Source organism: Sinocyclocheilus rhinocerous, unplaced genomic scaffold, assembly GCF_001515625.1.
Source record: "Sinocyclocheilus rhinocerous isolate Xijiao unplaced genomic scaffold, SAMN03320098_v1.1 scaffold2765, whole genome shotgun sequence".
Taxonomy (NCBI): domain Eukaryota; kingdom Metazoa; phylum Chordata; class Actinopteri; order Cypriniformes; family Cyprinidae; genus Sinocyclocheilus; species Sinocyclocheilus rhinocerous.
Window position 1 is genome coordinate 173,510 of NW_015653018.1, and position 16,708 is coordinate 190,217.

Sequence of the window (16,708 nt, forward strand, 5' to 3'; positions counted from 1 at the left end):
GGCTTATTGAAAATGCACATTCATTCTCTACCAGCAGGAGGCGCTTTTGGAACGGCACAAATAGAACCCCAGTTTCCCCGGTAACGGAAGTAAACAAAGCAGGCAGCACCGGACTCTGAAACATGCAGCGCTCATGTTTATTTAACGAAATCATAGCCTTTTGAAGTTTAATCGTCACATTAAGCCATATCGCAATTCTGGTCTTTCAGTCCCCAAATGTAATACCTTCTGAAATCATAATAAAGACTTTCTTGAACAATTTAAGACGTTTTATGGCCTTAAATTTGATACCACTAAATTTAAGACTTTTTAAGGACCCATGGGAACCCTGTAAGATATATTCAAAAAGCAATATTAATTTTTACTGTATTTTTGATCAAATAAATACAGCCTTGGTGAGCAGAAGAGACTCTTTCAAAAACACTGACCCCAAAACTTTTTAACGGTAATGTATATAAATAATTAAAGATTATGCATATTTCACAAAACTACGAGCAGAACTGACTTGGACTCTTCTCCTCCACCAGGTCACAGGCACACAGCAGATCCGAGTCGATGGAGATTGGCTTCTGTCGGATCCAGAACTTTGTGCTTGTCTTCTGATTGGTGACAGGATCGATCTCGACCTTTTCACCAGAAATTCCTGGAAAAGTGAGGTGGTTTTATCTTAAAAATCACTTATAGATACATTTCAACTGTCTGTTTTTATCAAAAGAGTTTACATAAAAACGACGCCCAGGTTTTAAAGATTAACAGGTGTGTGGGTTTATTTCCCTGTTATTTAAATATGAAAGGAGAACCAACCCAGACTGACACTGATTCTGTAGGAAACGCTGTGAGAGAGAGAGGTCTGGATTATTATTACAGGTCAATCTCAGAAGCACACACACACACACACACAGTACATCCATAATGGATGTGACAGCTGTCAATCGTTCACATGACTTAAAAAAAAATAGCATGCAAACATCAGTGTTTCAGAAAAAAATTTCAGCCTGTCAATCACAGTGAAATTCCTAAAGAGATTCCCTGGCTCACACAGGCTTCCTGCGCCTGTAAAATAATATTTACTATGTATGATTGAAGGAATTTTTTAGAATGACACGTTAACATTTTATAGTTTTTCTATTTGCATTTATACGTAATTTTATTATTTGTTATTACTGTATACAATAATACTATACAATTACATACTATTATTATATGCTGTATTATACTATTTCATACTACTAACACTACAGTAAAGTACTCTGTTCTGTCCCTCTGAATCTGAAGAGAACTCGGATCTGGATGTTGGTCTGTGTTTTGGCAGAAGTAGAGCCAGATATTTCATCAATGTAAAATATGGTGATTTAGAAACAGTACCTAGCTGCACGTCTGTGGTGAAGCGGAGCTTGTGGATCATGCTGATCTTGAAGGACTTGTAGTGGTGGCTGCTCAACATGTCCTGTACCGTAGTGATGTCTATATTTTTTTTTGTGTGTGTTTTCACAAAATAGGACTGTGTTTGATCTGAAGACCATCTGCCAAACTTTTGTTCATGAGTTGAGTCACGCGCTTTGAGAGGTGGAGAAACTGAGAAGTCAGGAGAAGCAAGGAAGAACTGGAGAGACTTTCTCAAGTCTCTCTCTCTCTTTATATATAAGTTTATTTATAAGTCTTAGTTATATTATTTATGTAAAATATATAAATAATAATATCATTTTCTATATTATAATAGTATAATATAAGCTAAAATATAACTATAATACACACATATGTATATATTAATATATTATTATATTATATAAATAAATATAAATAATAAATAAAAATAAATACAATCTTCCATGTTCTAATATAAAAACTATATAACAATTATAGCATAGTACTTTATATATTATACTACATTATAGTATTATGTTAATACTATATAGTATGTCTATAGGCGGGTCCTCCTCTGAGCTCTCCTCGCCTCGAGAACCTGCAGATGAAGTCGGGACGGGATGAAGAAGCAGATGTGTGCGTTACGTGTGCATCTGTGCACTTTATATTTAATGTTGCTGTTAATTCAATCTAAATAAAAGGAAAAACTCTTCCATGAATGTGAAACGTTCATAGATCATGTGCTGCAACGGCAGGAGCATCAGAAATGTCTTCAAAACTCACTGTTTTCTCGGACCAAGCAGAACTCCATGGTTCCCTGGCTCTCCAGCGTACTGTCCAAATCCACCGCCACATTCGGTTCGGTTTGCTTCTCCAGTCGATACATGGGGCCTGAAACAAATCACACAAACTCTTAGCATTTTATTTGAGCTGTTATGAATTCGGTTTATTTGACTGTGGTTGCACATGATCTACAAAATGCATTTCACTGCACTGGTCGAGCTCAAAGATCATTACAAGCATAATAATATTCAAAGATCATGTGTTCATGCCATTAAACCATTAAAGTGTTTACTTGTTGCAGACACATGAATAAACCACACATACAACTTTATGCATGTTTGCTATGTGTATTTTATCAATCAAATTATGTAAATTCTCTAAACAAATCACACCTATAAGAGCCCTAAGAGTTTGACATTCTAATGAGAAACGATTGCAAGAATCATTATTTTGATTCTAAAAACATGCTTAATGTTACATACAAATAAATAAACAATACGGATAAAAATACAATACATTGACAACATATCTTTCGATCTAGTTGGGTCCACAAACAAATGACTCCTATGAACCGGTTATTTTAATAATTTTGAATCTTTTATTAAGTTTACTGAATCAAATAAACTCTTGTTTACATGACAGCATAACCAATAATAACTTATAAATATATCTACATTACCATTCAAAAGTATAGGGTCAGTTTCATTTTTAAAGAAATGAATACTTTTATTCAGCTAAGATGCATTAAATTGATCAAAAGTGACAGTAATAATATTTATAATGTTACAAATCATTTCCATTTTAAATAAATGCTGTTCTTTTGAACTCTATTCATCAAAGAATCTTAAAAAAAACGTATTACTGTTTCCACAAAAAATATGAAGCAGCACAACTGTTTTCAACATGGATAATAATCAGAAATGTTTCTTGAGCAGCAAATCAGCATATATATATAGTAATTCATATGTAATACTAAGCTATATTTTGTTAATACTATATAATAATAAAATAATATTTACTATGTATGATTGAAGGAATTTTTTAGAATGACACGTTAACATTTTATAGTTTTTCTATTTGCATTTATACGTAATTTTATTATTTGTTATTACTGTATACAATAATACTATACAATTACATACTATTATTATATGCTGTATTATACTATTTCATACTACTAACACTACAGTAAAGTACTCTGTTCTGTCCCTCTGAATCTGAAGAGAACTCGGATCTGGATGTTGGTCTGTGTTTTGGCAGAAGTAGAGCCAGATATTTCATCAATGTAAAATATGGTGATTTAGAAACAGTACCTAGCTGCACGTCTGTGGTGAAGCGGAGCTTGTGGATCATGCTGATCTTGAAGGACTTGTAGTGGTGGCTGCTCAACATGTCCTGTACCGTAGTGATGTCTATAGGCGGGTCCTCCTCTGAGCTCTCCTCGCCTCGAGAACCTGCAGATGAAGTCGGGACGGGATGAAGAAGCAGATGTGTGCGTTACGTGTGCATCTGTGCACTTTATATTTAATGTTGCTGTTAATTCAATCTAAATAAAAGGAAAAACTCTTCCATGAATGTGAAACGTTCATAGATCATGTGCTGCAACGGCAGGAGCATCAGAAATGTCTTCAAAACTCACTGTTTTCTCGGACCAAGCAGAACTCCATGGTTCCCTGGCTCTCCAGCGTACTGTCCAAATCCACCGCCACATTCGGTTCGGTTTGCTTCTCCAGTCGATACATGGGGCCTGAAACAAATCACACAAACTCTTAGCATTTTATTTGAGCTGTTATGAATTCGGTTTATTTGACTGTGGTTGCACATGATCTACAAAATGCATTTCACTGCACTGGTCGAGCTCAAAGATCATTACAAGCATAATAATATTCAAAGATCATGTGTTCATGCCATTAAACCATTAAAGTGTTTACTTGTTGCAGACACATGAATAAACCACACATACAACTTTATGCATGTTTGCTATGTGTATTTTATCAATCAAATTATGTAAATTCTCTAAACAAATCACACCTATAAGAGCCCTAAGAGTTTGACATTCTAATGAGAAACGATTGCAAGAATCATTATTTTGATTCTAAAAACATGCTTAATGTTACATACAAATAAATAAACAATACGGATAAAAATACAATACATTGACAACATATCTTTCGATCTAGTTGGGTCCACAAACAAATGACTCCTATGAACCGGTTATTTTAATAATTTTGAATCTTTTATTAAGTTTACTGAATCAAATAAACTCTTGTTTACATGACAGCATAACCAATAATAACTTATAAATATATCTACATTACCATTCAAAAGTATAGGGTCAGTTTCATTTTTAAAGAAATGAATACTTTTATTCAGCTAAGATGCATTAAATTGATCAAAAGTGACAGTAATAATATTTATAATGTTACAAATCATTTCCATTTTAAATAAATGCTGTTCTTTTGAACTTTCTATTCATCAAAGAATCTAAAAAAACGTATTACTGTTTCCACAAAAAATATGAAGCAGCACAACTGTTTTCAACATGGATAATAATCAGAAATGTTTCTTGAGCAGCAAATCAGCATATCAGAATGATTTCTGAAGATCATGTGACACCGGAGACTGGAGGAATGATGCTGAAAATTCAGCTTATCATCATATTTTAGTTATTATAAACTGTGATATTTCACAATATTCATGTTTTTACTGTATTTTCGATCAAATAAATGCAGCCTTGGTGAGCAGAAGAGACTTTTTTCAAAAATACTACAAGATCTTACAGACCCATGATTTTCCAACAGTAGTGTTGTTTTTTCTTTCTTTCTCATAACATTAATCATCTCTACTATACTGACCTAATATGTACTCTGAACCTTTGAAGAGTTTTATACTGTCATGAGAGAAGGTAGCCATCATAAATGACTTCAGGCTGAGCAGAGCAGTTCAAAAACCATCTGTTAGAGATAATGTGCTGGGATTTACAGCTTTTTATAATCTGGCATGATTAATATTGCTCAGTGCAAACAATCTAATTTGACTTTTTATTGTCCAATCAGACGGTATCTACCCATCTAAGACCTAAAGACCAATTAACTCTGACCGATCTTCACAAACCTCTCTCTCTCATTTGGAGAGGTTTGTGAAGATAAGTCAACAACTATTGCCTTGCAGGGGCAATTGACGGCTATACAAAAATTAAAAAATTAAAAAATGGCTGTTTATTTCTATTCAGAAGCAAGAAAAAAATGCCCAGAGGCAGGATCAAGTCTTTCTCTCATTTGTTTCGCCAGAAAAGAAGGGAAAAAAACAATACAGAGAAGCTGCCAATCTAAATAGGGCAAACACTAAGGGCAATATTTACCCTTTTGCAAATACCATGGTTTTCCAAAATGTCACCAGAGTCTCCGAAAGCTTACAACCTCTACGGAGGAAGAAATATGTTCAAGACAGCCTCCAGCACAATGCGAGATAAAGCAGAACACAAACGAAGTCAACGAGTGTATCAATTCTATACAACACTTCAGTTCTGGGCCTGACGTGCAGGAATGGAAGGAGAGAGCGTCTCTCTGAATCTATGGGAGAAAATGTGACACAGATGAACTGTGACTAATTCAGAAACACACCATCTGCCCTTTTACAAGCTTTCCTGCGACCCTGCGCTGATCTCAATGAGCCAAGAGGTTATTTTTATCCATTTTATCATGCGTCAGGTGAAAACTGTTAGTCTGATCACTTAGTAAAGTAACAGCACACCTCTCACTGAAAAGACACATATCAAATTATATTTCATATTTAGAGTTGATCTGCAAATAAATGTCTAAATCATGTTGTATTTCTAAATAATTCAGAAATAAGGAAATACCGTGCATTAACTGCATTTATTTGATCAAAAATATATTAAAAACAATAATACTGTGAAATATTATTATAATTTACAGTCAGAGTTCCAACACATTTTCCAATTCAAAAATTCCATAAAATTACTTTCAAGACTTAAAATTCCAGACCATATTTCCTAATGAAAATCAAACTATTAAGGCTAAATAACAATAAATAAAAATGAATAAATAAATAACAAACATACATTTCATCTGTTATATTTAATTACATTTAATCTGTTATCAAGCTTTAATTATATTTTCATTTTTATTTTGTTTTCTAATTTTAGTTTATTTTATTTACATAAAAATGTGTGTGTGTGTGCGTGTGTGTACTGGTATATATGGTTTATGACACAAATGTGTATAATGACATGGGTACTACAACGTAAACATGGTTTATGAGGACACTTCCTGTGTACCCGTAAAACAAAAGGCTTAAAAAAACGTACAAAAAAAAGTTTTATGAAATTCAAAAATTGCCAGTAGTTTTCTGTAAGGGGTAGGTTTAGGTGTAGGGCAATAGAAAATACGGTCTGTACAGTAGAAAAAACATTACGCCTAGCCAGTAGTTTTCTGTAAGGGGTAGGTTTAGGTGTATGGTTGGTGTAGGGCGATAGAAAATACAGTTTTTTACCAAAATCAAATGATTAAGGGTGCAACGATTAAAGGTTCAATAGTGTTGTCACGTACCAAAATTTCAGTAGTCGGTACCAATACCAGTAAAATTTCACGGTTCTCGATAACTGAACTTTTTTTTTTTAACTATTTGAAAATAAAAACAAATAAATTAATTAATTATTAATGCTAATAATATTTAAGTAAATAATACATACAAAGCTGAATTTTCAGCATCATTACTCCAGTCTTCAGTGTTTTATTAATGTTTTCAAGGATGTATTTATTTGATTTATTTGAAGTACAGTAAAAACAGTAATATTGTGAAAAATTATTACAATTTAAAATAATTGACTTCTATGTGAATATATTGTAAAATGTAATTTATTTCTGTGATCAAAGCTGAATTTTTCAGTAGTCGGTACCAATACCAGTAAAATTTCACGGTTCTCGATAACTTAACTTTTTTTTTTAAACTATTTGAAAATAAAAACAAATTAATTAATTAATTAATTAATTATTAATGCTAATACTATTTAAGTAAATAATACATACAAAGCTGAATTTTCAGCATCATTACTCCAGTCTTCAGTGTTTTTTAAATGTTTTTTTTTATTTGATTTATTTGAAGTACAGTAAAAACAGTAATATTGTGAAAAATTATTACAATTTAAAATAATTGACTTCTATGTGAATATATTGTAAAATGTAATTTATTTCTGTGATCAAAGCTGAATTTTCAGCATCATTACTCCAGTTTCAGTGTCACATGATCTTCAGAAATCATTCTAATATACTGATTTGCTGCTCAAGAAAAATTTCTGATTATTATCAATGTTGAAAACAGCCAACTCAATATTTTTGTGGAAACTGTGATACGTTTTTTCAGGATTCTTTGATGAATAGAAAACAACAGCATTTATTTGACATTATAAATGTTTTTACTGTCACTTCTGATTAATTTAAGGCGTCCTTGCTGTATTAAAGTATTAATTTCTTCTAAAAAAATAAAAAATCGTACTCACGCAAACTTTTGAACGGTAATGTATATGGCAATGATAATATATGGTCATTAATTTATATAGAATTCAACTGATGTGCAGTCACAGGTGTGTGTATATATGAAAGACTTCAGTGATCAGATTTCAGAGCCGTTTTATAATGAATCTTTAATAACTGGAGGCCAGACGTACCATGTGGAGCTCCAAATCCAATCATTTTGTGTGCATGTGTGTCATTAAAATATCAAGTCAAGTACTAAATAAAACAGCTAATACTAAATACCCACAAATACAGCAACTGCTGAAAACGTTTATCTTTGTATAATGTCTCAATGTATTCGCCCTAAGCTCATAAAGCATAACAGTCACAGTCTGAGCTCATCTGTAGTTCATACACAGGCACACGGACTCCGAACCGCAGCCATCGCCGCCTCCCAAATGTCACCAACATTTACCCTGATAAGGCTCATAGGAGGCATTCAATCGCGCTTATCTCCCCCAACAGACCCACCGAGCTTCACAAACCCTGAGCCGCTCATAAAACTAGTCATATTTTACAGTGCGCACGCTTTCTAGTGTCCACACGTCCTACCGTTATATATTCGCTCAATTCAACTGAAAATCAAAGCAATACAATTTTTTTCAATTATTCGACTAATTTTTAAATATCAGTACATGCATTTAAATGCTATTTTAAAAAAATCTAAATGAATAAGCATTAAATAAACAAAATTAAATTAATAACAATAAGTAAATAAATAAATAGGCATTTTTTAAATTTAACATTTAATCCCTGTTAATATGCTTTAATTATATTTTAATATTAATTATACTTTTCATTTATATTCTGAATATATATATATATATGGCTAATATACTTAAATAGATTTTTTTTTTAAATAAATATATAATTTATATATGTGTATATGTATGTGTGTGTGTTTAATCAATGTTTATAAGGGTTAATTAGATTTTAATTTATATTTATATTATATTATATATAATCTATTTACTTTTTTCATTTTAATCATACATTATATATTATATTATAATTTATTTTATTAACTTTTTTCCCAACTATTAGTATTGCAAAGCTGAATTTTCAGCATCATTACTCCAGTCTTCAGTGTTTTATTAATGTTTTCAAGGATGTATTTATTTGATTTATTTGAAGTACAGTAAAAACAGTAATATTGTGAAAAATTATTACAATTTAAAATAATTGACTTCTATGTGAATATATTGTAAAATGTAATTTATTTCTGTGATCAAAGCTGAATTTTCAGCATCATTACTCCAGTTTCAGTGTCACATGATCTTCAGAAATCATTCTAATATACTGATTTGCTGCTCAAGAAAAATTTCTGATTATTATCAATGTTGAAAACAGCCAACTCAATATTTTTGTGGAAACTGTGATACGTTTTTTCAGGATTCTTTGATGAATAGAAAACAACAGCATTTATTTGACATTATAAATGTTTTTACTGTCACTTCTGATTAATTTAAGGCGTCCTTGCTGTATTAAAGTATTAATTTCTTCTAAAAAAAAAATAAAAAAATCATACTCACGCAAACTTTTGAACGGTAATGTATATGGCAATGATAATATATGGTCATTAATTTATATAGAATTCAACTGATGTGCAGTCACAGGTGTGTGTATATATGAAAGACTTCAGTGATCAGATTTCAGAGCCGTTTTATATAAAAAATCGTACTCACGCAAACTTTTGAACGGTAATGTATATGGCAATGATAATATATGGTCATTAATTTATATAGAATTCAACTGATGTGCAGTCACAGGTGTGTGTATATATGAAAGACTTCAGTGATCAGATTTCAGAGCCGTTTTATAATGAATCTTTAATAACTGGAGGCCAGACGTACCATGTGGAGCTCCAAATCCAATCATTTTGTGTGCATGTGTGTCATTAAAATATCAAGTCAAGTACTAAATAAAACAGCTAATACTAAATACCCACAAATACAGCAACTGCTGAAAACGTTTATCTTTGTATAATGTCTCAATGTATTCGCCCTAAGCTCATAAAGCATAACAGTCACAGTCTGAGCTCATCTGTAGTTCATACACAGGCACACGGACTCCGAACCGCAGCCATCGCCGCCTCCCAAATGTCACCAACATTTACCCTGATAAGGCTCATAGGAGGCATTCAATCGCGCTTATCTCCCCCAACAGACCCACCGAGCTTTACAAACCCCGAGCCACTCATAAAACCAGTCATATTTTACAGTGCGCACCCTTTCTAGTGTCCACACGTCCTACCATTATATATTCGCTCAGTTTAACTGCTAAGCAAAGCAATAGCATTTTTTATAGCAAAAATATTAGACTTTATTTAATATCAGTACAAACATTTAAACTTAAAAAAAAATTAAATTAAAACTAATAAACATTAAATAAACACAAAATTAAATTAATAATAAATACATAAATATGTATTATTTAAATATATATAATATTTAATCTGTCAATATGCTTTAATTAGATTTTAATATGCAATTATACTTTGAATTTATATTTTGAATCAAAAATAAATGTATTATTTTATACATACATATATATCCGATTTTCTACTATGTTCCAATTTCCATTTTTACCTCCTTTCTCCCCGCCAATACATTCATCCTCTATGTCCAGCTCACTTCCTGATCCTACGTCACTTCCTTCCATCTCTGCTCCAGTCACACCCTAGTGTCACCAAGCGCCCTCGTCGTCTACTTCACTTTGTCAGGCAGTTCCTATTTAAGAGATTTCTTGATTGCGAACAGGTGTGGCAGTAATCAGGCCTGGGTGTGGCTAGAGAAATTGAACTCAGGTGTGATAAACCGCAGTTTTAAGAGGGGGGCAAACACTTCTTCACACAGGGTCATGTAGTTTTGGATTTTGTTTTCCTTTAATAATAAAAACCTTCATTTAAAAACTGCATGTTATGTTCACTTGTGTTATCTTTTACTAATATTTAAATTTGTTTGATGATCTGAAACATTAAAGTGTGACAAACATGCAAAAAAATAAGAAATCAGGAAGGGGGCCAACACTTTTTCACACCACTGTATATACATATATAAAACACCTACGTTGTTATGCTTAATTATATTTAATTTTTTACATTTTATTGAAATATTATATATATATATATATATATGTGTGTGTGTGTGTGTGTTTAATTAATGTTTATAAGGCCAGGGCTAATTATATTTTAATTTATATTGTAATTACTATTATCATTTTAATTATATTATAATTTGTGTATTTACTATTTTCTAACTATTAGTATTGTATTTAAAAACGTTCTAAAAATAATACATTAAACAAATGTAATTCATAATGTATTACACACACGCACAATATATAATCTGCTAATAAGCTGCAATTATATTTTAATCATATTTTGAATTAAAAATAAATATATACCATTTAATTGTTTTCACTTACATGAAAATATGTGTGCATACACATGTATGTTGTTTATAAGTGTTCATTATATTTTAATTTCTAAAATGTAATTATATTTTAAGTTTTATCATTTTAACTTATATTATAATTTATGCATTGCATTTTTTGTATTAGTATTATATTTAGAAAAAAACTGTCTAAAACTAATACATTAAACTAAATGATAATGTTATATTACACACACACATCAAATATCAAATATTTAATTTAACAGATTATTTAAAATAAAAAAAGGTTTCCGTTAGTTTCCTGTTCCTTGTTCAGTTCCAAAAGGATTAAACTAATATATAATGGAAAAACACAACCACAAACAGTGAACGGCTGCTGCAGAAGAGAGTGGACAGAGGACTGGATCGGTCTCTTGTCTCCAGCGGGTAAATAAACAATCAATACTCATCTAAATGCAGATGAGAGCGCGGTCCGCACCATCTAACGTTTCTCTTCTGGACCAACTACCCATCACATCCACTCAAAGTGCCTTCTGAGACACCATCTTGGACTAAAAGAGAAACAATCACCTGCAAGATGGGATACTGGGCTGGGACAGGGCAATGGCTCACTGCCCTCAGGGCAATTCTCTAGGTTTATTTCTAATTAAATTCCCTCTGAGGGCTCTCCTGGGCTGCGGTCAAATCAGTCCGTCTCTGAGGAGGCTGTGCATCAAACACAAGTACTCTCAAACCACTGGAACTAAAGATGCTATTATAACCGAGTGTGGTTGTACTTTTAAGGGCAAGCAGATATTTCAATTTTTTTTAACTGAGGCATTTCTAAGATGTCCCAAATCCAAAAAGAGAAAAACTAGGTTTGTTTGTTTGCCCCAAAGACTGAGCCAGACGAGAGGACTGAGTTGGCTATTCCTCTGATACCTTTAAAAAGACAAAGAAACACAGATCTCACAGAGACAGAGCATTTTTTTTTCTCTTATTCTCACCATCTTTGTTGTTTCTAGAAAAGCTGTCAAATACTTGTATGGTTTTTTTGCAGAAAGAGATGCCATCAGATTGCGTTTCCAACCCAAAATAGCATTCAAAACAGGCTCACGTTAGACTATTTGTGAATTTCAAAGTGCTAAATTGTTTAAAGTGAAAGGCAAATGTCATTGTGATGGATTATCTTTAAAATGACTACAGACAGATTAGCTGTACTAAAATAGCACATGTTGTTGTCATGTGAGGAAAGTCATTGAAATTTCGAGACTTGACAACTCTAAAAGAGCATGTTAAGGAGACTATAAAATAGCATCTACAAATCAAACAAAAGAACTTCGCAAGATGGCTTAAATTGCTTAAATATATAATTTTTAAAAACATTTAAAAAAATTGAAAATATGACAAAAGCCAAAACAATGACAAAACCATATATGAGAAAAATTTTAAAAGTGTGATTTCTAGATTTGGAAAAGTCATAGAAAATAATAAAATCTTAAAAAAAATTTTTTTTTTTTAAATATATAGGAATTTCTATCTTGAGTATACTTTTTCTATTTTTCTAGCTATGTCAAGTTCTAAAATGTTTTATCAGGTAGAAACTGAATTCTGGAAATATAATATAATATAATATAATATAATATAATATAATATAATATAATATAATATAATATAAATCAATTAATTTGAATATAATATAATATAATATAATATAATATAATATAATATAATATAATATAATATAATTAATTTGCCATTAAAATAATTATAATAATTCAAATATTTTAATAATTAAAAATGCAATAAAAAATTAACTAAGCATTAAAAACATAAAAAAATTCTTGAATTCTGGAAATTATTTATCATTATTAAACTATTTTAATTTAACTGAAATGTATATAATTAAAATTAATATAAATTAAACATTAAAAACAATTGTTGTAATTTAATATAACATAATATAATGAAATGATAATGTAAATAATTAATTAATAAAAAATAATAAAATGATTCATTTACTAAACATTAAAAAACATTAAAAAAAAACTAGAAAAGACATTTCTGGAAAAATAAATGATTTATTATAAGAATAAAAACAATTAAGTGTTAAAAATATAATAATTTGAACAATTAATATACAGTATAACAAAAATAATTAAAACATAAAAAATATTTACTATTATTTCAACTATAACTAATTTAAATAATATTTTAATATAATTCAAATTTAAGTAAATTAAAGAAAATGAATTTTAAAAATATTTTTTAAAAATTAAATAATTTTAGAAAACAGGGGGTCTTGGATTCACAAAGGTTGAGAACTGCTGCTACACACTAGTCAGTTCGGTGTTGATGAAGGAGTATGTGATCCATACTGATGAGGCTGTGTGGATACACATAAGACCGAAGCGAAGACTACAGCCTCTTTAAACTGACAGCGCCCTTACTAAAGCGAACCTCTCTCGCTGCAGGCTGTGACCTCAGTGTGTGGTAAATTCAGGAGAGATGAGGCTCCAGTGGCTCTCCACGCGCCATCATTTTCACTGTGTTTCATCCATTTTCTCTCTAATATACTTTTGTTCCCGCACCATTGCTTTCCATTCTTTATGTGCACTTCTCCGTCTGCGAGTCAGTCTGCGGCTCAATCTCCTCTCCTCACCCTTCTTATCTCGCGCTGCCCCGGCTCATCATGGCCGTCAAAGGGGCAATCCGTTACCTGTGACTTTTTGTATTAAAGTCTCTGGCCTTATCAGATTCCGCCCCATTCGGCGATGACAAATTAGGACGGCACATTGCCACGTTTATCGGCCAAATCACAGCAGACGGCTTCACTTACTTTCTAAGATGAAAACTACACGAACAAAAACCAGTTCGACCGACAATTCACAGGCACCATTTGCTATGCTTCTTCCAGCTTTTATTTTTTCCCCAGTAAGTGCACTTATAATATACTAGTCAAGGTTTCTTGCACCAAAACCAGTCCAGATTTTATCATGCCAATATGTATGCAAAAGCACCAGTGTTGTTATTGTTAACTAAAACTATAAAAAAATATAATACAGATAATATAAAATTATGTTATGTAAATTATATAGAAAATATGTATATATTTTAGATACTAAATCTATAAAATATATTATAAAAATATAACTATTACAAATATAAATATATAATTTAATATAAAAATAGATTATATAAATTATATAGAAAATATATATTTTATATAATATATACACATAATATAAAGTTAACCCAGCATTTTTTAGAGTGTAGGATTAGGAATCTGAGTTTGAATATTAAACACATCCATCTGTTCACATTAAGTGAGACGTGAATCTTTGAGATGTCTCACCTGATCCTTTCTGGGAGCCCTTCCTCTTTTTGAGGGCCTTCTGCAGAATATCCTTCATGGTGACTTTCTGGCTGTCCACTGGGATCAGGGAGAAACCATGAGCGGCGTTTCTGTGCGTGAGGAAGGCAAATCATCAGTCATAATGAATACATCTTTAACGTTTGCATTAGATGTGAACTTCCTGTCTAAAAGAGCATCAACACTGAGATCAGGACCTTAGACCTCAGGATTGTGCTTGGAGTCTGAACCAATGGATGAGCATATTCGATTCAAATATGTGAACTAATAAGGCATCAAATCATTAGCTTCATGATGAATGTAATAGGATTTTAATGTTTTCCCAGTTAAACCTGAGGAAACTAAATAAAACTACTGGATAAGATCTGTGCTTATGGCTGCAAAGAATCAAAAAAAATATCATCAAGTGATACTGTAATCATACCATTATTATTGTAATATATCATTGTATTATGGAATCATTACCTCAAATGACCAAATCTTATTTAATGCCATAAAAGAAAAAAATAGTTATTTTCTACTAAGCAGTGTTTTTAACTAAAACATTTATGTTAATTGAAAAAAAATAAAATATATTATAAAAATATAACTATTACAAATATAAATATATAATTTAATATAAAAATAGATTATATAAATTATATAGAAAATATATATTTTATATAATATATACACATAATATAAAAATATAAAATAAAATGAAATATAAATATTAGTTCAATGTTGCCTTGACAACCACCTGAATTAAGTTGAAGTATTACAATTACTAAAACTGAAATAAAAATAAATGAAAGCTAAATAGAAATATTAAAAACAAATAAAAATAACAAAAAAAGATAAAATTGCCAAAACGTAAACTAGATTTAAAATGAAAACTAAAATGATTAACAACAACAACAAAAAGGCCAATACAAAATATGAATAAATATTATAATGGTATATAAATAATACTAAATTAACATTGCAGGCCAACCAAAATATATAATTCAACATTATACACTCTAAAAAATGCTGGGTTAACTACAACCCAGTGCGTCAACTATATGTCTAATTTTTGTTAAGTTACAGCTGGAGTACTAAAATTACTAATACTAAAACTGAAATAAAATTTATAAAAACTAAAAACATTTTTAAAAATCATTAAAACTAGTTACTAGCTAAATTAAAATATAAAATTACAAAAATAGTAGTATATTAATTATGCTAAAATACATTGCAACTATGTCTTATGTTTCATTAAGATTTTATTAAAAATATCACATTTTATCATAATAAACAATGACAGTTATCACTTAAAATTATAATATGTAAGCCAGTGATTTCAACTGGATTTTGAACAAATACTCAGTAATTAGATTAATTAAAATGAAATTGTAATAGTTCTCAACTCTTTAAGAGACATAATAACCTGTGGTTCAGTAAGCGAATGAGTCAACTGAGCTGATTCAATGAGAAAATGACTCATCTGACTGATTCAAGTCCATGATTCAGCTGAAGTATTAAAATTACTAATACTAAAACTGAAATAAAATTAACAAAATCTAAAGACAAAATTACTAAAACTACTTACTAAAATTTAAATTAAAAAAACTATTAAAAAACATTGCTAAAATAACACCAACAAAATGCTACTATGTCTATAACATATAAAATATACTATAAAAATGCATTGTGAAATATTATTCCAATTTAAAATAGCTGTTTTCTATTTGAATGTGTTTTAAAATATTTTATTCCTGTGATGCAAAGTTGAATTTTCAGCAGCTATTACTCCAGTTTAAAGTGTCACATGATCCTTCAGAAATCATTCTAATATTTATAGTTCTTGACTCATTAAGAGACATAATAAATTGTGGTTCAGTAAGCAAATGAGTCATCTTTATTTTGACAGGTTGCCATGAAGTTTCTGTGTGTATACAGTAAGATGGTGCTAGTTTTCATAAATGAAACGGTAAAATTCTTGCGAAGTGACTCTCACAGTGACAGCAGCTCTGGAGATTAAGTTTTTGTGTTCATGCCGTCATATAGTGAGACGCAGAGGCCGAAAATCACCGCGAGCGTCACGCGTGCTTCAGTATTTGTGTAGTGAACAAAACCGCATTTCCACCATTCATACATACAGATAGGGCTGCACGATTAATCGAACCAGTTTTAAGTGTCACATGATCCTTCAGAAATCATTCTAATATTTACAGTTCTTGACTCATTAAGAGACATAATAAATTGTGGTTCAGTAAGCAAATCATCTGAACCCCAATTTATTATGTCATCTGAGC

General features: G+C 30.8%; 1 protein-coding gene across 1 annotated transcript in view; it reads right to left on the reverse strand.

The window, feature by feature from the left end:
• Positions 1 to 16,708, reverse strand: part of LOC107715545 (target of rapamycin complex 2 subunit MAPKAP1-like) — a 47,789-nt gene that overhangs the window by 9,571 nt on the left and 21,510 nt on the right. The window contains exons 7-10 of the mRNA XM_016521696.1: positions 14,415 to 14,524; positions 3,788 to 3,895; positions 3,462 to 3,602; positions 506 to 643 (exon numbers count right to left, since the gene is read on the reverse strand). Of these exons, the coding sequence (XP_016377182.1) occupies positions 506 to 643; positions 3,462 to 3,602; positions 3,788 to 3,895; positions 14,415 to 14,524 (497 nt within the window). The remainder of the gene's footprint in view (positions 1 to 505; positions 644 to 3,461; positions 3,603 to 3,787; positions 3,896 to 14,414; positions 14,525 to 16,708) is intronic.